General features: G+C 40.1%; 1 protein-coding gene across 2 annotated transcripts in view; it reads right to left on the bottom strand.

The window, feature by feature from the left end:
• The window catches only part of pde5ab (phosphodiesterase 5A, cGMP-specific, b), a gene marked incomplete at its 3' end in the record, with an annotated part of 84575 nt that extends 64654 nt beyond the window's left edge, over nt 1-19921 (bottom strand). Inside the window, 1 exon segment of one of the 2 annotated variants that reach the window (XM_076881510.1) lies at nt 19868-19921. In XM_076881510.1, the coding sequence (XP_076737625.1) occupies nt 19868-19872 (5 nt within the window). 2 annotated transcript variants of the gene reach the window in all.
• Between the last annotated feature and the right edge of the window lie 1776 nt (nt 19922-21697).

The raw sequence follows: 21697 nt of genomic DNA, 5'->3' as shown, positions 1-21697 counted from the left end.
AAATAAATGAATCCTGCCTTAGTCATGAGAAACTTCCAAGAGGCTAAAATTGGGTATTACTAAGAAATTGCAGCTCTTATGTTCATTAGACTGGGATTGTCTGGACTATAAGGTATTTGAAAGGATGGTTCTTTTATGTACAATTTCAAGGTTCAAAAAAGGCATAACTGGTTGAGAACTACAGAACTACCACACCAAGCAATGCAACTCCCTCTGGTCTATACTTTTTTCCTCGTGGGATTACCCTACAGCAAGAAGGCAACCTAGACAATACCTCCATAATGTGTGTGAACTACTACTACAAGAAAAGAACAGTCTCGAGACTTAACTGCCGGCTAACGGAGTATAAACAGAGAATAATCATTTTGGTAATTTTTTGTGGAACTTGTTTTTAGAAATAACACTTTTTGCACTCAACCTTTTACCTTTGAATCTTTATACTTGTAAGTCAAATAGCTATGTTATCAAATAATTCTGGCATATTGTTAGAATAGTTTTAAGCTGATGAAATTATTTGCTGTTTAAAAATGCTTAAAGAGACCAATTTGGAATTCCAGGGCTTTCATTGGAGATTATGTATCGGAATTTCAGGAGCAGGATCACGCCCCCAAACACGTTCTTTCCGGTTGTCATCTACATAGGCTCCCCCAGTTCTGCAAGCTGTTCATTCTTGTTTACGTGCCTCATTTCTATTTAGTGCATGGGGATCTGCCAGGCCTGGGAGCCGTCGCCAGTCCCCTTCGAGGCCTTCCCCAGTCCCACAGCTCAATTCATGTCAAAGCATTCGCCTTTACCTACTAAAACGCTGTCAAACCTAGAATGAGGACGTGGGCTCAGCTAGTGAAATGTATAGTTTGAAAAGAACTGATACATATTTAACACAAGTATGTGAACCAGCATTGACCCCTGTGTCTCCTAAAAGCACTTTTTGCCTTACATCGGGCAGTGCTTTCAGTTTCCTGTTCATCTACCTTGTGTAACAAATGCTTGTCCTGATTTCAGTTACTGTCCAGATTTATGGCTGTTTCCACAGTCATACTGGCCTCAATAACTCAGCAGATATAGGCTTACAGTAGGTGTTCCCATCTAGACTGCATGTATTAGCCTAAATAGATTTCCCCTCATATTTTATGGCATTCTTCGCCAGTGATCTCATTCTGAACTTTGTATTTTGTTACTTAATTACACAAGGCTATAGTATCATCTACTGCCCTGATTGGGAAGTAACATGATGAGTTATATAATTTTTCTGACGCTGATACAACAAAAACCAATACAGTTGTCTTAGCAGCCATGGTTATTACAATGAGCAAGTGCTGGAGGTGTGCCACTAAAAGATGTCAGCATGTAGTAAGCTGAATTTGGCCAAAAGAAAAATATTTCATGTGTTTATTTAGCACTTAGAGGAGAAAGATAACCCTAGCTGTTTGGCAGGTACTTGGTCATTAGTAATAATTTAATGATGAGTTGAAATTGGGATCCGATGATGATGACATTGACATATAACACCATCTTCATCATGATGAAATAGATATCTTTGAGTCAAATGCCATGGCAATCAGTGTATTACTAGTTAAGATAACAACTGAGTGTTGATAGGAAAAACATTTAAACTCAATGTCCATTTACCCTAGATGTCACAGACTCTTCATCAACAGAAAAAAGCTGTCCATGTTGGCATTATTAATAAATGTATTTATTTGTGGCCCCATTATGCAGTAGACTGGATGTGTGATTGTCAGAGCACAGTAATAGAAACAAGTAGAACAATTTGAAAGAAAGCTAAGAGAAATAATGATTGATGTTTAGGTCTCGATACAGTCTGAGACTAAACTTTAGTCCCTGTAAAACATCAAATCACAGAACACAGCAAATGTTCAAATAGAAAAATTAGATCCACATTAGAATGAATCATCAGTGGTTTTTAAATTAAATTCCTCAATAATTTATGTCGTACTTGCCTTTAAAGTACATGTGTGCACATGTATGTGGAAAAAAATGACCCTATGGAAAAGATCTCTGATGAGCGGAAACACACTCATTAAAGCTGTTTGTATAGGTGTGTAGATCTCTGCGTTGTGTTATTCTCCAGGGTTGTTAGATGATGTTTGGTTGCTAACCTATAAACACACACTGCAAACAGTGTTTGTCACATTATGTGCATGCAAATGCACTTATCCCTGATTGGTAAGACTGCTGATCATGATCCCTGGTCAATAGTTATGCAAGTTATATTTATGGTGAAACAACTGCTTAAACTGATGAGCAACAGTTGCATTCCTTTTCAGTGTTTATGTTTTTGTTTCTTTCTGGGAAACTCAAGAAAAATATTCCAAGTTCATACTGTGAAAATTTCAGGACAATGAGACAATAGTATCAACTGTTACAGATAAGTGATTTATTTTGTTTTATTTTTGCGGCTAATTGTTGACTTCATTTAAATTTAAACTGTGTTTTTCATCAATAATTTTCATATTTCTTTAATGATTCAACGGCGTCTCTGGTATTCGCTATGCTAGTCCTTTTGCAGCGGCATCACATGTAGCTCCATGATGAAGCATGTATTACATATTCTGTGCTACAAAAACTAATGGTTTTATGAAGACATAAACAGTGAAACTATCGGTACCTTTTTATGTGGGTGCTCTAACAAAATCTCTTCATTATTTTGAAAGTCTGAGATTTCCTTAAAGAATATGAATGCAATGTTTTGAATGTTTTGAAACGGTAATGGAAGCGGGGGGGAAATGCTGGTGAATTGTGGATACACTTCTCTCAAAATCCACATTGTATGACTGTTTTAGGTACATTTGGTACCAATATTGATTGGATGTGCTGTCTTTCTGTAAGACAAATGTAATTTCTGTCCCAGACTAAGGTAAACACAATTCACTCTTGAATCTGAATCTGTCTCCACTATTTGATTTAGTCTTAATATAGTGGGGAAAATTACATGAGAACATGACCTCAGACTGTAGAACACATTTACAGTTACATAAGCTTCGCTGTTTGAGCCTACAGACGTCTATAGTTCTGTAATGTACACTATAGACTCACCAGTTCTCACTGCAGTTCTGATCACTGAGACCACAGCTGATCTTTCGAGGTTAAATTGAATTATTCTAGCTGCCTCAGTCATTGACCCACCATGATTTATGGCGTGGTTGACATCTATTTTTCCAATCTAAAGGGATACTGTTGGTGGTGTCCCTGTTGTTGTCTGTGGCCTGTGTTCTTGATCGCGTTTCCCCAAATCTCTCAAATGAGGCCAAGTTCACCTCTAAGGTGAGGCCCACAACTACCTGGCAAATGTGGAGTTTGTCCCCAGATATTCCTGTGACCACCACACCTTTCTCATTCTGGTTAACCACCTGACTGCTTCCTGTTACAGTGTGTTGTTGTAGATATAACTTAGATGCACTCATATCACAAAGTGAAATCAATCATCAGTAACAAACTGGTGCCATGGAAACTTTAATGACATGGACACTTTCCTGAAAACTATATTTTAAGTGGACTGGAATAGTTATCAGGAATATTTATCAGTTGTATCAGTTGATAGTTAGATAGGGCATTTTAGAACATATATATATACATATATATATATATATATATACACATATATATATATATATTAAAAAAAAAAAAAACACCCAGCACGCCCCTGCGGGCGGTTTATCCTTCAAGCTCGGGTCCTCTACCAGAGGCCTGGGAGCTTGAGGGTCCTGCGCAGTATCTTAGCTGTTCCCAGGACTGCGCTCTTCTGGACAGAGATCTCCGATGTTGTTCCCGGGATCTGCTGGAGCCACTCGCCTAGCTTGGGAGTCACCGCACCTAGTGCTCCGATTACCACGGGGACCACCATTACCTTCACCCTCCACATCCTCTCGAGCTCTTCTCTGAGCCCTTGGTATTTCTCCAGCTTCTCGTGTTCCTTCTTCCTGATATTGCTGTCATTCGGAACCGCTACATCGATCACTACGGCCGTCTTCTTCTGTTTGTCTACCACCACTATGTCCGGTTGGTTAGCCACCACCATTTTGTCCGTCTGTATCTGGAAGTCCCACAGGATCTTAGCTCGGTCATTCTTCACCACCCTTGGGGGCATCTCCCATTTTGACCTCGGGACTTCCAGGTTATACTCGGCACAGATGTTCCTGTACACTATGCCGGCCACTTGGTTATGGCGTTCCATGTATGCCTTGCCTGCTAGCATCTTGCACCCTGCTGTTATGTGCTGGATTGTCTCTGGGGCATCTTTACACAGCCTGCACCTGGGGTCTTGCCTGGTGTGATAGACCCCAGCCTCTATGGATCTTGTACTCAGAGCTTGTTCTTGTGCTGCCATGATTAGTGCCTCTGTGCTGTCTTTCAGTCCAGCTTTGTCCAGCCACTGGTAGGATTTCTGGATATCAGCCACCTCCTCTATCTGCCGGTGGTACATACCGTGCAGGGGCCTGTCCTTCCATGATGGTTCCTCGTTTCCCTCCTCTTTCTTGGGTTTCTGCTGCCTGAGGTATTCACTGAGCACTCGGTCAGTTGGGGCCATCTTCCCAATGTATTCTTGGATGTTCGTTGTCTCATCCTGGACTGTGGTGCTGACACTCACCAGTCCCCGGCCCCCTTCCTTCCGCTTAGCGTACAGCCTCAGGGTGCTGGACTTGGGGTGAAACCCTCCATGCATGGTAAGGAGCTTTCTTGTCTTTATGTCAGTGGCTTCTATCTCCTCCTTTGGCCAGCCTATTACCCCAGCAGGGTACCTGATCACGGGCAGGGTGTAGGTGTTGATGGCCCGGATCTTGTTCTGACCGTTCAGCTGACTCCTCAGGACTTGCCTGACCCTCTGCAGGTACTTGGTGGTTGCAGCCTTTCTAGCGGCCTCTTCATGGTTCCCATTTGCCTGCGGGATCCCCAGGTACTTGTAACTGTCCTCTATGTCTGCAATGTTGCCTTCTGGTAGTTCAATCCCCTCAGTTCTGACTACCTTCCCTCTCTTTGATACCATCCGACTACACTTCTCCAGTCCGAACGACATTCCAATGTCATTGCTGTATAGCCTGGTAGTGTGGATCAGTGAATCGATGTCTCGTTCACTCTTGGCATACAGCTTGATGTCATCCATGTACAGGAGGTGGCTGACAACTGCTCCGTTCCGTAGTCGGTATCCGTAGCCAGTCTTGTTAATGATCTCACTGAGGGGGTTCAGGCCTATGCAGAACAGCAGTGGGGACAGAGCATCTCCTTGGTAGATCCCGCACTTGATGGTGACTTGTGCTATGGGCTTGGAGTTGGCCTCTAGTGTTGTACGCCACATCCCCATTGAGTTCCTGATGAAGGCTCTTAGGGTCCCATTGATCTTGTACAATTCTAGGCATTCCAGTATCCAGCTGTGGGGCATTGAGTCATAGGCCTTCTTGTAATCAATCCAGGCAGTGCACAGGTTGGTCAGTCTGGTCTTGCAGTCTCGGCTGATTGTTCTGTCTACCAGTAGCTGGTGTTTTGCGCCTCTGGTATTCTTGCCAATTCCTTTCTGTGTCCCGCTCATGTATTGACCCATGTGCCTGTTCATCTTAGCCGATATGATGCCTGACAGGAGCTTCCATGTAGTACTGAGGCAGGTTATTGGTCGGTAGTTGGAGGGGACCGGTCCCTTCTTGGGGTCCTTGGGGATCAGGACCGTCCGGCCTTCAGTTAGCCATTCCGGGCTAACTATATATATATATATATATATATATATATATATATATATATATATATATATATATATATATATTAATCTAACTATGTTTAGATCAAATGTGGAGATTTATGTCTAGACTGGAAGAAACTACATCATATCAGAAAATGATTTCCATCGTAATCATTGCCCTGTAACAGCAGAAAAATAAAGGTTACTTTTATGTACCAAAGCATGAATTAGCGTGATGATAATGACGTCTCAAACTAGGCATAAATGTATTTTTTGTAAATTCATGTGTTTTAAAACCATTAAACCATTCCAAATTTAACTAAGCCTTTAAAAAGAATGTGAAGAAACAACTGTCATGACATTGTCTCTAAATCCTTTATATTGCTCAAGAGATATCAACCGACATTGAAATGATGCCCTGCCATACTTTTGTGTAATACCTCTTTGTGCCACAAGATGATGTAACAAGTCAACACAACCTTATTTTTAACCAGTAAAGCCATTAAAATGCCACAGGGCCAGGAAAGATCATCAAGGTATCTTAAGGAAATGAAAAGAAGAACATTAAAATAATGGAGGGAAAATATGAAATATTTCATAATGTGACATAAAATTATTGTTTCCTCAAAGGACTCTGATTAATTATTAATCATAAGAACCGTGGAGTGTATTTATTGTCACTGATGCCAGCTGTCAGGCTCTTTATTTAAAATTAAATTGCAATTTTATCTTATTGTACCTGCATCTACAGCATGTCACAGTTTCACCACATACATCTACAGTGACTTTGTGTTAGGAGAAATGTGAAATTTCTTGAACTACTTGACGCAATTAATGCATATGCTACGATGTACTTTGTATGCTTCTGTAACTGGGTGCAACAAACCAGAGTAAGTGGACTCACAAAGATTGGACTAACAGGGCAGAGGACATGCATGTTACAGTGGGGGAAATAATTATTTGATGCCCTGCTGAATTTGTAAATTTGCTCAGTTGAAAAGAAATAACATCCTCTAGTGTTTATGGTAGTTTCATTCCATCTGGTGAGAGACATAATACCAACTAAATATCCATTACATATAAGTCATAAATTGATTTCCACATTAATGAGTGAAATATGTCTGTGAAGGTTCTCAGTCATCCAGGTCATCGTAGTCAAAGGAGCTTGCAAAGAAAAGCGTCTGGACTTCTTTAAGTTGCTTGAAGACGTTTCACCTCTCATCCGAGAAGCTTCTTCAGTTCTAAGGTCAAATGGTGGAGAGTCCCAGATATAAACCTAGTGGTAGTGACCCCCCACAGAGGGACAAAAGGACCCCCTGATGATCCTCTAGTCGCCTGAGCCAAGGTGGGAAACTGGGCGTGGGTCCCAATCAGCCAGAGTTTCGGGTGTGTTCATTGTGAAACCTGGCCCCACCTTATCATGCGAATTCCTGAGGTCAGATGGCCCAGGATGTGAGTGGGCGTTAAGGCGTCTGGGAAGGGAACTCAAAACTGGATTATAGATGGCAGAGAGTTGGTGTTGTAAACCCCCGCCTCTGTTCAAAGATGGTCGCTCACAGTGGACATAGATGGATTCTTTCACTCCTCTTTCAAACCATCTGTCCTCTCTGTCCAAAATGTGAACATTGGCATCCTCGAAAGAGTGTCCTTTATCCTTAAGATGCAGATGGACTGCTGAGTCTTGTCCTGTGGAGGTGGCTCTTCTGTGTTGTGCCATGCGCTTGTGAAGTGGCTGTTTGGTCTCTCCAATGTAGAGGTCTGAGCATTCCTCGCTGCACTGTCCAGCATACACCACATAATGTATGTGGTGTATGCTGAAATAAGTGTATACTTATTTCAATGAGTGAAATAAGTATTCAATACCCTACAACCCAGCCAGAATTCTGACTCTTATAGACTCCGACAGACTGGATTATGATCAATCAATCATTTAATCAATTGCAAATGGATGTAAACTCCTTATATGTATAAAGCAACCCTGTCCAAACCATCAGTTAATTCCATACTAACCTTGCCACTACCTCGTGCAAGTCCAAAGAGCTCCCAAAGGATGTCAGAGACAAGAGTGTAGACCTGCACAAGGCAGGAATGAACTACAAGACCGATGAGAAGCTTGGTGAGAAGCCTTTCCCACAGTAATAAAACAACGCTCCTGAAGGAAGTTTCAAATACGGCCTACAGTATTCCTGCTCATTTATACTCAGCCTAGCTTACCTTTTTGGAAATTATGGCGAAGTGGACTGCATCGTTTGTAGCTTGCTCCAGTTGCACTGTTGCTGAAGATCGTGTTATTGTTAGTAAGTGCTTTAAATATGTTATATTAGAGACATTATTTCTGATGCCCAGGATGCTACTGTCAAACTACACCAGCCGGTTTAAGACAGAGCTGTTGTGTGAAAGACCTGTAAAACTGTAAAGTCATTCTAATTTTCATATTATTCAAAGATTGCTCCCCATGTATTTTGACATTTAAATAAGCAGCATCGGAGCTCATTCATTAGCATTACTGCCTCAATCTAGGAAGCACCAGGATTGTATTTTTAACATGTGATCTGAACTTTGTGTAAAGTTTTATCTTCTCATTTCATGTTGTTGTCTTTGGTGACTGTCCTCCAATCTCACAGACCTTGAAGACGTTGATTCTTTGCACCTTCATCACTTCATGATACAGTATTTAAGGCTGAGGAAATCCTGTAGTCAGTAACTATACAGAGCTGCCACTGTATCCCTTTTGGGCAGATCACAAAACCTTGGCATAGTTGGGTAGTAAAGCACCTAAACATTAAACAAGTCCAGTTGGCCCTGTTATTTATTAGGTTAAACTTCACTATAACTTATCATCCCAGTTCCCATTATCTAATATAAAGCCAAATGCCTTGTACCACCAACGTGTGGCCACTGATTCTGTCTGGATCATTGGCTGTCTCTCGGTTGGAAGAGTTTGGAAGTCTCTGGCCATCAACGCTCAACAGAATAAACCTGACCTCCCCGTCTCCTCTACATTACATTAGGTATCAGGACATTGTGGTCACAGCCAAATTCTCATGTCATCCTACAAAAGAAATACACAATTGCTTTCCTTCAGACTATTTTTTGTGGCCAATTCTGTTCAAAAATATTTATGAATATGTTTGTCTTTTCTCTTTGTGTCTAAAATTCCATCTCTGCGCTGTGGGGACAGTTTAGATTGCTGCCGACGCTTGTACACGACTAGTCCTACATTGCTCTGGACTTCATGAATGGTCTTGACCATCACTGATCATATTTCTAACGCTGCTCACTTTTTCACTCTGCTCAAGCTCCCATCAGGGCTAGAAACACAGCTGTCTTTCATCCTGTCTTCTTTCTCTCACCACAAAAGCAGATGGCCCTAACCCTGAGCCAGGTTCGGCCGTGAGGCTCCTTCCTGTTAAAAGGGAGTTTTTCCTTCCCACTGTTGCTAAAGTGTTTGCTCATAGAGGGTCACATAATTGTTGGGTTTTTTCTCTGAATGTATTATTGTAGGGTCTACCTTACAATATAAAGCACCTTGAGGGGACTGCTATTGTGATTTGGCGCTGTATAAATAAAACTGTATTGAAACTTAATGGAAACAGCCCTGTTGCTAGAGCACATGTTAACATGGAATTCCTTTGGATATTGTGTCGGTCTGTGGACCCCAGTTTCCTTCTTGGGTGTAGAAGGAGGACTTTGGTTAATTTTTCTTATGGCTTTTACCTCCAGACCAATGGACAAGCAGAGAGAACCAACCAGGAGGATGTGTCATTCCGGTATGTGGCTACTACCAAACAGTGCAAATTACCTGGGTGGAGTAAGCAAACAATTCTACAACCTCCATGGCAGGCTTTCCAAGGCGCTTTCCCCATTCAAAGCTTCAGTGTGTGTGTGTGATGTTTATTTTTTTTTCTTTTTCGTGGAACACTGTTACCTAAGCATCAAAGCTGCCATGCATGCAAAAAACAAGATCAAGTGCTAGTTCACCTAATCATATGTCTGGTAAACATTCTTCTTTTTTGTGTTTTGGCCACTGTAGTGAAAACTGAATAATGTACAGCATTATTTAGCTGCAACAAGACCAGACAATTCCAACATGTTGTCTACTCTACAGACAAAAATCCTCCAAGCCTTTTTACAGCTGAGATAGTCCCATTATACAAGCTCAGTGAGCCAGCATGCAAGACACCAAGAACTTGGAACCCAACTGGAATGCAATCATTTTGAATATTGCACAAGGGCTTTGTTTAATATTCCACGGCAATGACAAGCTAAAACGTTTGCTGTAAAAACATGACACAGAACTACAACAAGTAGTCCAATTTGGAATAAGCAGAATTTAAAAGAAAACATGCTGCACATCATACCATCACGCCAACTTTTAATAATTGCTCTATGTGGAAAATCACTTACTTACTTCCTTTCGAGCACAAGATGGATTTGAAACCATTAGAGGATCATTAGTTGCTTGGGAACAGGAGAAAAATTGCTGCCTGAGATGACTGGTGAAGAACCCATTTTCATCAATAATATCTGAGTAACCTCAGAGAGAAATGCAGAGAAAGTTGCTCAGTACTGCATGTTTAAATGGGTCATAACTGCTAAGGCTCGTCTTTAAAGTAAACACAAGCTTCCTCTTTTTGGTACAATTTGCATGTTCACATGACAGTGAGGACAAGTATGTGCAGTGCTACACATTCACTGTGTCAACAGGTGTCTGTCAGAATAGATATTTACAGACTGCAGCTCTTGCTACTGAATTGAGGTCCCTGCGTTTATGTCATCAGAGCTAGTTTTTCCCCATATCTATAACATCTACCATCAACCAATCTCTGCTTTTAAGCTGTCAAATCTACTATATAAAACCTCTACAGTGTTCAGTACTTTGTAGAGATACTGAATACTATTCTGAAAGTGTTCAGTATCTCTTTTGCAAATTACCTAAAAATTGCTGCACAAGCAATTTCAATGCTTCTTTTCCTCCTCATGATTTTCATTAAACCTGTATTTTCCATTGTACACATGAAAGAGTGAGTAAAAATACAATAAAGTACAATAAATAAAAATAATACAATGAATAAATAAATAAACAATGTTGATATTGATAGTGTGACAAAGCATTATGTTGGAGTCACTGCAAATGTTATTGCAACTAAAAGAAATACATTTTAAGAGTATCTCTTCAGGCTACTAGTGGTGACACTGACCCTAGCTAAATGCAAAACTAGTGGAAAGAACAGTCAGAAAAGATGAGGAGAAAAAATGTCACTGCCCTTGACCGCTTAAACCATTTCTGTTTTGGGAGCTTGTCTCATTGTTGCCCCTCTAGTGCACCTGTTGTTGATTTCATTAACACCAATGAAGCCAACACGGATTAAAAAACACCTCTGCTACTTAACTGACCAGATTAATACTAGAGATGGCACGATACCACTTTTTTATGTCCGATACCGATACGTAATATCGGATCGGTCCATCTCTAATTAATACCGCAGGAGTTTAATCAGCTTGATGCTATACACTGACTAAAAAGTGTTTCTTAAATTTTTTTGAGCAGTATATTGGCATGCTGGACCCATTGGAGTCATCTCTTAAAAATAAAGGGAATGCAGAAGTGAATTAGACTGTCTGCTTCTATACAAGTCTATGGGAAAACAACTTTCTGACTTGACCTCTGTAAACACTTTCCTGATGAGTTTACAGAGATAGAGTTATGGATAAAAACTTAGGTTTGTTTTGGAATAGATGTTCTGTTTGTTTCTTGGGGATATAATCTGTTAAAAGGATTGCAAGACCTTCTGTGGCAAACTAATTTTTCACAGTCAAAATTGCCCCTCCTTCTTACATCTGTTTTTTTTGGAACCAAGCAAGAGTGGAAATATTCATTTCTAGGCCTCAAAACAGGACTTCAGAAACCAGTGGATGATGCCTACATTATCACTGGTTGTAGCTACATCCATTTTTTATATTGCTAACGGTTTTCTCCAAAATGTCTCATCCTTTCTAGCTCTTGCAGCATCTCCCTCTTTGTAATCTGAGAATCTCTGAGCTAATGTAGTGATATATCATTCAAATGCCAGTAGAAGAAGACACAATCATATATTTACATACATATAAGTGACCTGCCAAAAAGATACCATAGCGTGGCATGTGCCAGCAGTTAAAAGTTCACTTTTAGCGATTGCTGGCATGAACAAGAGCAAGAGTTTTTGGGAGCAACAGAAGCAGGAGCTGTTTTTAGAGACAAATTGAAACCACTGTACAATTCTGGCCCCGAAACTACGGGGTGCTGTCTATTTCTCATGATTTGGTATATTACACCTCTGTATTAATGGATATGTTACCTTCTGTCTGACATGTCAACTTGAACTGACCCATCAATACAGGTTTTTCCTCAGGTTTTCCTACACATTACACTTTTTAAAAAATTATTCTTACACAACTGTAATATTTTTTTGCATCATATAATATACTAATATACTAATCAGCTATACAATACAAAGCCAAAACATTTATGAAATGTTGCTTGCTTGCAGTGCTCCGCTCTCAGTTTGAAAGAGTAAATAATATGTAACATACTAGTTAACATTTATCGATTAACACTAATATTATAACTTAAAAAAATTATTCACTAAGACTAGTTAAAGGATCTAAAAGTAAACAGCTATATGCTCGCGGACGTATTCACAAGTGAAAAATATACTTTCAGTATATTAAATATAGATGTTAAGGTGTTTCTTCTTTGAAAGCACTCAAGAGTGCTCACAAAGTGAACCAGTCACTGCAGTCAGGTTTCCTAGGTAATTTGTTAGCTGAAAATATGCATCCATACACTAATTCCTCAGTGGAATCTGGTGCTCCATGCTCGCTCTGCTAACTGGGTTAGAGCCAGTGTGGCAGCCTGCAGATGAATAGTCAGCAGAGGGTGTAAGGTAATGTGTTGAGGCAGTGCAGATCCTGGGCATTCATCTTATTCTTCTCTATCTGGGGAGGTCTGCTCCAGATCCTGATATTTTGCTATGTGGCACTTAGCAGAAACCTCTGCCTGGCAGAAACCCAAATATAAAAAGAACCTCCTTTACCACTTATAAAACCTGGTAAAGGTGGACCACATACAGTGGAAAACAAATATTATAACTATAACCATTTTCCATTACAACAATTTTCAAGATTTCCTTGAGTTTGTGCATTATGATTGCAGCTCTATATTCCAAGTGTAGCAACAGTTTGCCATGGGCATCCATTGTTGATTGTCTTTTTCAATTCCCTATGTTAACTTGGAAGATTCCTTTGAGCTTTAGGCCCCAGGAGCCTGTCCTAGCATTCATGACTCTAATTTAGTATGCTTCACTGACCCTGGATGTGATTTTGTCGAAGGTTGGTAAGCTGTAGGGTGAAAGTTTGATTACCTTATTCACATCTTATTGGTCATAAAGTCAGGATTACCCAACAACTACCACTGAAACTATTTGTTTCAGTGACCTTGTCATGAAGTGGGCATGCTCATGGCTCAAACAAGATAAAAACAAATGGAGTTCTGTTTGGTCCAATTGGCATGTTTGCAAACATGTTTGTATTGCAGGTGTTATTCCCTTTGGTCAATAAATAAATTGTTACTGTCTACATTCTCACTAGGTTAATTTTTACTAAAGCTGGGCATAAACTGTGCGATTTTTTTCAGTCGTCTTATTTAGCTGCTGGTCAATCTGTACGATTGAATCGCAGGGGTTAGAAGTTCGTCTGTCACGATGCATGGTCTCACATGCTCTGATGCGACCTGAGTGCTCACACTCTGCGTCCATAACATGAAGGTTATAACACAAAATCTGTCTCTCGTCTCTTTACGTCCGTCCGTCTCTTTTCACGGTTGTTGTGGTCGTGATAATTTTAGGCCACATGGAAAAGGCTCAGATGAGCTTGCCAAAGTTCTAGAAGTTGTGCCTCCATCGCTTGTGTCCAGATCAAAGACTGCACTGTCGTGCTACTCCATCTTTTCACTTCTATTTCTGTGTTTGTGTGTGCACAGTGTGAGAGCTTGTGTTGATACCCCACGAGGGGCGACAGGATTTCAGACATTTCAAACATTTTCTTGCGACCATACGATTGCTGATCGGGAGCTGGTCGTGAGGTGTTAATCGCTTCTCGTTACCCCATGTGTACTATATGATGCACGACACACGATTAAGGCGAAACTCGGGCCGATCCCTAAAACGGTCGCACGACTGAAAAATCGTCTCAAAATGGCCAAAAATCATACAGTGTATGCCAAGCTTAACCAGACTGCTTCCTTTGATTCATGAACTGTCTGTATCTTCAGACTATGGCAGCTATTGATTGTTTTGAGTTGTGCTTGTGCCAGTTTGTAAGACCTAGCAATATCTATTGCTTTGCACAGTATTAAATCAGAACTGGCACTTAGCAACCTCTGACAAACACCATGCAATCCCTTATCATCTCATTACTGTTAGCTGCAGTCCTAAGTGTGTCACAAACTGTTCATAAGGTTTGCTGTCTCCCTGTACCTTTTAAATGTCATTTTATATCATGTAAATATGACGTTAGACTTTGTCATTACAAATACATAAGGATTAATATTATTGCCCCTAGTGCATTTATTGTTTTTGCTGAAATTGATGTTCTTGAAACTTTATAAATTTAATATTAATAAATCTAATAATCTGTTAAATTTTGACAAAAATGTTTTAAAAATGTTCTGAAAGTGTCCATGTATAGTATTTTATTCACCAGAACAGGATAACATAACAACTTTTTTTAAACACACATAAAGGGCTATCCAGGTGAGGGCACAGCCTATACCAACCACAACAGTCCAGTAGGAACAGTAACCTTATTATATACATGGGATTTTGGGTTAGATCACCAGCTCACTGCCCTCATCATTTCTGCTGATGCTGTGGGAGTCAGCTGGTTCTGGCAGCAAGTCAATAAAATGACGCTAATTTGTGGCTGAACCTAAGTCATTATGGTCTTGTGTGGCAGGCCAAACATTTAGCACATAAAAGTCGCATAATAAAGTGTTGGGAAAAACGGTACAATATCAGTTTCCATTCAAATTTCTGAAGCAAAAGTTTTTACAAATTACACAAAATAAAGGAACAGCATCCCATTGTGGCTATACTACTCAAATGAAAGGAATAAGTGGTGGATATAGTTTTAGAAGGATCTTGGAAAAGTAAGTATGACTTTGCTGTTTCTAATATTCTAATTTTGTTCTATATAAACTTCATCTAAAGCTGAATATTTATATCCAATCTGCCCAAGGTCAGCAGATATTTTTAAATATTATATATAATTACTATTATTTTTAATATAATAATTTATGTAAGACCTGTATTACATTTTTGAAGTTCTGAGTGCTTGCTCCTTATTACCAGTGATCTACAGCAGGCGTGACTATAAATCTTCATCTCTAACAGTCAAGGGACGACTCTGGCCAGGGTCATAATAAGCTATCCTTTGATTCACCTTCCTTTCATGGACTTGATTCTGTTTATTCTCCCCATTCACAGATTCAGTGAATCTATTACCCAGCTCACATAAACGCAAAGGCGCCTGGCTGGCTGACACTTCACCTCTGCAGCGGAAACTTGTCCTAGAGTCAGGCTCTGTGCTGTTATATCTTTTGAAAGGTACCGTGGAGAACCGCCTCTAAGTGTAAATCACGTTTTGACACTGTGCTCCATTAAAGGTTTTCTAAAGCTTGAGTGAAAAACAGATATTTTAAAGTGTAAAACAGAATTGTAAAAATACAGTATTGCTCTTAATGAGTAAGGCTCTTAAGATATGGGTGAAAACTGTGAGTATTAATAACTTTTACACATCTGTTCATTTCATTCTCTCTTTCTCTCATCAAAATGCAGTTTTTGTTTTAATCTCATCTTGGAGATGGCTTGGAATAGCTCTCATCGTAAAATGGAAACTTGGGATCCACAGAACGGGAACTTTGCTCCATTAGTGTCACCTCCAGAGGGAATAGGTGACTCGTGTAACCTCAACAAACCAAAAGAAGAGAGGAAGAAGAGGATTGGGTGAAAGAAGGCACTGGAAACGTGAACCAAAGAACACAAATACAAACTTGTGCCAACACTTGTCCATATTCAAACAAGGCCTATATGTAAACCTTTGATCCTACTTTTTTCTTTCCTTCTTCATTATGTAATTGTTGCTCCTGGAGTGACGAAAAGCACATGGCCTTTGCTTACATGTTCCTATTATAAAGCAATAACTTCCAAGCTGGGCAAGCTCAATCTAAATCTAGCTGAAGAGCAGGGCCATTAATCAAACTGTTACACCCGAAAGGATCTGCACCCGCTAGAGGGAGGGAGAGAGAGAAAGCAAATATATTCTTCTATAAACACATATGACTGTTGAAACCAAGCACACCATTGTTTTTCTTGTGACATTACCAATAAGTTTGATGTGTCACATGGCCCTCTTCCTATTGAAAAAACAAAAGTTGTATCCAAGATGGCCGACTTCTAAATGGCCACCATGGTCACCACCCATCTTGAGGAGTTCACATAATGTGCCACAAACAGGACTTAAATATCACCAACCATTCCCATTTTATTACGGTGTATCCATATAAATGGCCCACCCTGTAGAATATGTTGAGTTATCACCTTTTAAACGTGTTAACACCGCCATGTTAATAAGGAGCCATTTTACATATCCAGCAAACTTGAAACAAGAACAGAAAAATACACATTTTAGGCAAATTCTTAAGCCACAGAAACCAAGACAGAAATTTCTTTGTAGTTTTTCTGAGGGTTGGGAGAAAAGAAACCACTTACCACCAGTGTTGGGACTAACGCGTTATTAAGTAACGCGTTACAGTAACTACGTTATTATTGTGGTAACGAGCACGGTAACTAGTTATTATGCCAAAACCGGGAACACGTTACTCGTTACTGGGATTTAGATAGGCTCGTTATTCGTTACTTCGTGTGGTGGCTATCGCGGAGCTTCCACAGATTCAGTAACATTAGCGAGTGGAGGAAGCCAGCAGGTGGATGAAGGAAAAGGGAGGCAAGAGGAGAGACCCGAAGCGGCCGCTGGTCCGAGAGTGTCAGGTGAACAGAACTTCAGGTAAGTAGTTATTACCTGCAGTCCATCTGGGTCAGATATGAACCAAGTTTAGGTGGAGTTTATTTTCGTTATGCTGACTTTTTCTAGCTAGCATGACGGAGTTTCTATAAACAACAGCAGCACGTTTGATCAGCTGTTGTTAGAATTTATTTAATATTAATTTCTAGTATCAGCTGATGTTTGCTGGAGCCACAGCTGTAAACCTGCTGGTCATGATATCGGTTTGGTTATGTGATGAGAGGGAAACATGAAGATGAAACCAGGAGATGTCCTTACTGAATCATCAGAGCTGAGCAGGTGATGGAGAAACAGGTTTACCTTTTAGGTGACATGAATGAGTTGAAGGGAAGTTATGAACTGTTTCTGAGAGACAAATAACACCAGGATCCTTTTTTACGCTGACAGCTGGTAACTGTGCAGGGGCGGGTCTAGCAAAGTGTTGCCAGGGGTCCATGTAGGGCATTAACAGGGAAAGGGGGGCACAAAGAAATACTTTTCTTTCTTATTCTCATTTAAAATGTCTCACTTTTAAAAAAATAATTATCTGAGTCTTACAACAAACGATTGATAGATTGATGCATATATACCATCAAAACAGTGTACATCACTGTCACAACAGCGTTTATTTTCATTCAAAGGCTTTATGATTTTTCCTATAATGGTGGGCCGGCCTCTAGTCAAAATGCCCGGGACGATTTTTTTGTCCCAGTCCATCTGCAGTCTGGTGTTACCTACATCTTCCTATTCAGAAGGCAGAATTTCCGAGTTCTGAGTACAATCGAAAGCACCACGACTGCAGTTTTTGTGTTGGATGTAAAAAGCAGGCTAGGATAGAATCAGGTGTGGGATTTCTCTCGTGGAAATGTGCACATTATTCTTTCCTTTCTATTGGTAGGTGGCACAGTGCACTTGTGGCATGTAAGCAAGCTAGAAGACTGGCAGTCTGGCTGGGTATCCAGTTACGGAAGCAACACATTAACAAGAGAATTCTGAGTAAAACCAAAGTTACTTTCCCTAGTAACTAGTTACTCTGAAAGTAACGAGTAACTTGAAGTAACTGAGTTACTTTTGCTAGAAGTAACTAGTAATGTAACTAAGTTACTAATTTAAAGTAACTTACCCAACACTGCTTACCACATACCAGAACTGTCAAGTTGCTGAATGTACTGTTACTGTAAAATTACTACACTTAACAAACTTATCAGCATTGCTCTTAAGTGTTTATTGGTGAACATGACAACAAAGGCTGTAGTCCTGGTCTAATAGAGGTGCAAAAAATAATATTATGCAGATTTTACTCAGGAAATAAAGATTCTTAGCATGCATTGTTTACTGGATACTTGCAAGATAACCAACTTTCTCTAACTCATAGTCTCTCTCTTTGCTAACTTTGCTACCTTGTAGTTCAGAGCAACAGCAGACGAGAGCGGAAAGAGCCGCAAGATGTTTACAATCCTATAATGTTGTGCAAACCTGATAGCAGGCAATTTTACAACAAGATGCTCCACATTTTGTATGGTGTATTATTTCATCTGTTGTAATATGTATATACATATACATATATATATATATATATATATATATATATATATATGTATATATATATATATATATATATATACATAAATTAATGTTACAAGTGGTTCTGTCACTCTCATCTTGTGGTTGTGGTATTGCGAATTAGTTAATGAAGCAAATTCAAATGAAGCTCTCAATCTTTTGAACAGCTCAGCTGGATACTAACCATCACTTTAGAGGTTGAAAATGTTTCCACTTTGCCTTGTTTGCCACGATTCTTAATATATCTCCACTGTACACAAATCTACACTCAGCACTAACCACCCCAATGCTCTACTTTAAAAAAAACAAACCTCTAAAAGAGCATCAAAGATCTCAGCAGATAAGCATTAATGTCTTGTGTAGTAAAACCAAAGCAAAAAGGCCTCTTGAGATATTTTCACCACTAAGTAGGCCAAATTGCAGAACGAGGAGCAGGAGCAGAGGCCTTATATAGTCAGAACAAACTCATGCTTGACTTTAAGAACTCAGCACACTTGTGTTGTTAACCTCAGTGATAAGTTATCAGAACTAATGACTTATTTTAGTGGCTAAGAGGGGAAAATGTGGGAAAAAAAATAAGATGTCTGGTGTTTATGTGTGTTAAGTTATAGAAGATAGAAAGAATGTGACCTTGAAATGGTGAAAAAGAAACCAAAAGCAGAGGGGACAGAGACAGGGGACAGATGGAGAATACAAAAATAAAACCAACCGGTAAGCCAGTCAAATTCTCCACTTCCCTTCAGACTCTCCATTTCCAATCATAGTAGTCCACTCTTTAAAGAAGGGAAAGGGGGTCAAAGGTGAGGATTTCCTGGCTGTCTTTCAAGCTTGGTCCCCTAGTCCCTGGACTCAGTTCAGATTCATCCCAGAAGTCCCACGACCTCGTTGGAAGTGGTGCCGTACGACGCAGGACTGTGGGATTTGCACAGACCTTTCTTTTTTTTCAAGGGACAGCATGTGTTTGTTAATGTTAGCTTCTGTGGGCGGCTACGGTAAGACATGAAAAATCATCCAAGAGGAGGGGCTGTCAAAGTGTGAGAGCTGACAGACTCAGCCTGGCACTCTACTAAAGCCACACTACTAGAGGACAAACAATTGGAACAAGAAAGAAAGAAAGAAAGAAAGAAAGAAAGAAAGAAAGAAAGAAAGACTTACTGACAGTACTTAAAATTCCCCTTTGCAGCTGTGAGGCAGCAGTTTTGTGTTTTTTAATAAATGCCAAAACCACTTTTCTTTCAGGGTGTTGTAAAAATGTCTCAGAAAGAGTTACACTCAGATTGTTCCATGATGTAGTCAATTATAGTAACAAGTATATTCAAGTAACTGTCACACACAGCATGAGCGCTCTGTTTCACCACAGAGTGTCGCACACAAACTCTTCCACTTCCTTACAAACCACTCCTTCCTCCATCACTCTCTTCAACACACACAAAACAGTGAACTCTCCCATGGTTCAATGTGGCTGCGGTCTGTCTAAATGGGCAACCCCCATCCTCACTCATGCATTGTACTTACCCCATGGCAGTGGAAAGATGCCTTTGTGGCTCCACTTAGCAACCTCAGTCTCAAACTCTTATGCACATGCACTGATGGAGCCTACCAGGGGGTTTCCTTTGCTGGTTTCTCCCACTGTTTTTATCTTCACCCTCCTTTCTCTGGCTTCAGCTGTATCCTATTTTGGAATTAGGGAAGAGAGAAAAAAAAAGAATAATAAAATTGTCAGAAAGCAAGCAAGGGAAGTAGAAATAGGATCAAAATATTTTCTCACAGTGTCCCAAGCCAGGGACCTTACTGTGACACCAGTATCCCTTCCAAACGTGCCTCTTTTTTCTTCCCTTCTCCTCCTTCGCTCCAGCTTGAACACTGTGCAGGCCCACAAAGAGGCTGCCCTCACTTTTCCAATTTTATCCTGTGACAGGGATTCTCCAGTGACTTTGGCTCTCACTGTCCTTTGTTTTCCCAAAACTGCGGCAGTTTTAAAACCCACAAAAGTTTGAGCAATAAAAAAATAACACATTTCCTTTGTAGCATTCATGGCTTTTCTATATTCCAACTAAATCTTACAACTGTCTGGCAACAATACTACTTATATTTTATAGTTCATGGGAACTGATCAAAAGATAAGATAAGATAAGATGATAACCTTTATTAGACTCTTCAAAGTAACTTTTGAACGCTAAATTATCTCATATTTCCTTGACGTCATTAGCAAATCTCCTAATTATCTCCTAATTATGCAACTTACAGTGGAATTAACTGGAAAATAAAATTAAATGCTGGTATGAAAATGTTGATAATACTCCACTACATCTTTAATTGAACCCTGGTGATCAAGGATTCTTCAATTCTTGTTGATTTGAATAAGTTTCAGTTATTGAGGGCTAAAGCCTTCTCAAAACTAAATGACTTGGAAAATAAGGCCTTAGTTATCAGCCCTTCACACCTCCCAGCGGAAATTTTGTGATCTTGGTTCACCCCACCAAACCTTTACTTTTCCTCCTTCAAATCGTCTTGATGCATGCTCAATCATTCAGGTAAGTAAATCCCCAAAAGTTGATTCTGTTCATCTGGACGTAGCGTTTTCAGTGGGAGAAACATTTCGTCACTCATCCAAGTGACTTCTTCAGTCCCAGCTGACTGCAGGTTTCCCCAGACTTATAAACAGTACATTTGCATAATGACTGAAACCAGCCCACTGAAGGAACAATGGGCTGGGAGGTCAGTTCCTTAAACATTAATATGCAGGTTGCTGTTTATAAGATTGGGGAAAGAACGGGAAGTCACTTGGATGAGTGACAACATGTTTCTCCCGCTGAAAACACTACGTCTACGTTTATCTTCAAACTGCTCAGCCTGACCTGTCCCTCTGATATAGTTATTTCTAATCTTGTCCCTCCTGTCAATCCCAATGAAAATCATCATTTCTGCCACCTCAATCTTCACTTCCTGTCTTTAGTCAGCAGCACCATGTCCAAACCATACATCATAGTACATTTCACGACAATCTTCTCTCAAAAACTCTCTTCTTCACCTCTGTTGTGCACAGTGCCTTGCTGACCACAGGTATTTAAACTAATCAGCTTTCACTCTTTCTGCTCTTTAACTATTACACCAGCCTCTGTCTTCTTCGCATACATGTACATGCTTCTATTGACTCGTTCATCTTCTCTCAAGAACATGCCTCCACCTCTACAGATTCTCATCTGTCAACACCAAACACTCACTGCAGATCATAGCGTTGTCTGTCTGATCATCACCACTGCAACCAAGAAGGGGCTCAGAGCTGATTTCTCCCCCCAATCCACACCTGACCACACATGTACCACCCTCACATTTTTTAAAATC

This window comes from Maylandia zebra, unplaced genomic scaffold, assembly GCF_041146795.1.
Source record: "Maylandia zebra isolate NMK-2024a unplaced genomic scaffold, Mzebra_GT3a scaffold12, whole genome shotgun sequence".
Classification (NCBI taxonomy): Eukaryota; Metazoa; Chordata; class Actinopteri; order Cichliformes; family Cichlidae; genus Maylandia; species Maylandia zebra.
The sequence above is the reverse complement of the archived record's forward strand: the minus strand, read 5'-3'. Positions and strand labels throughout refer to the sequence as shown.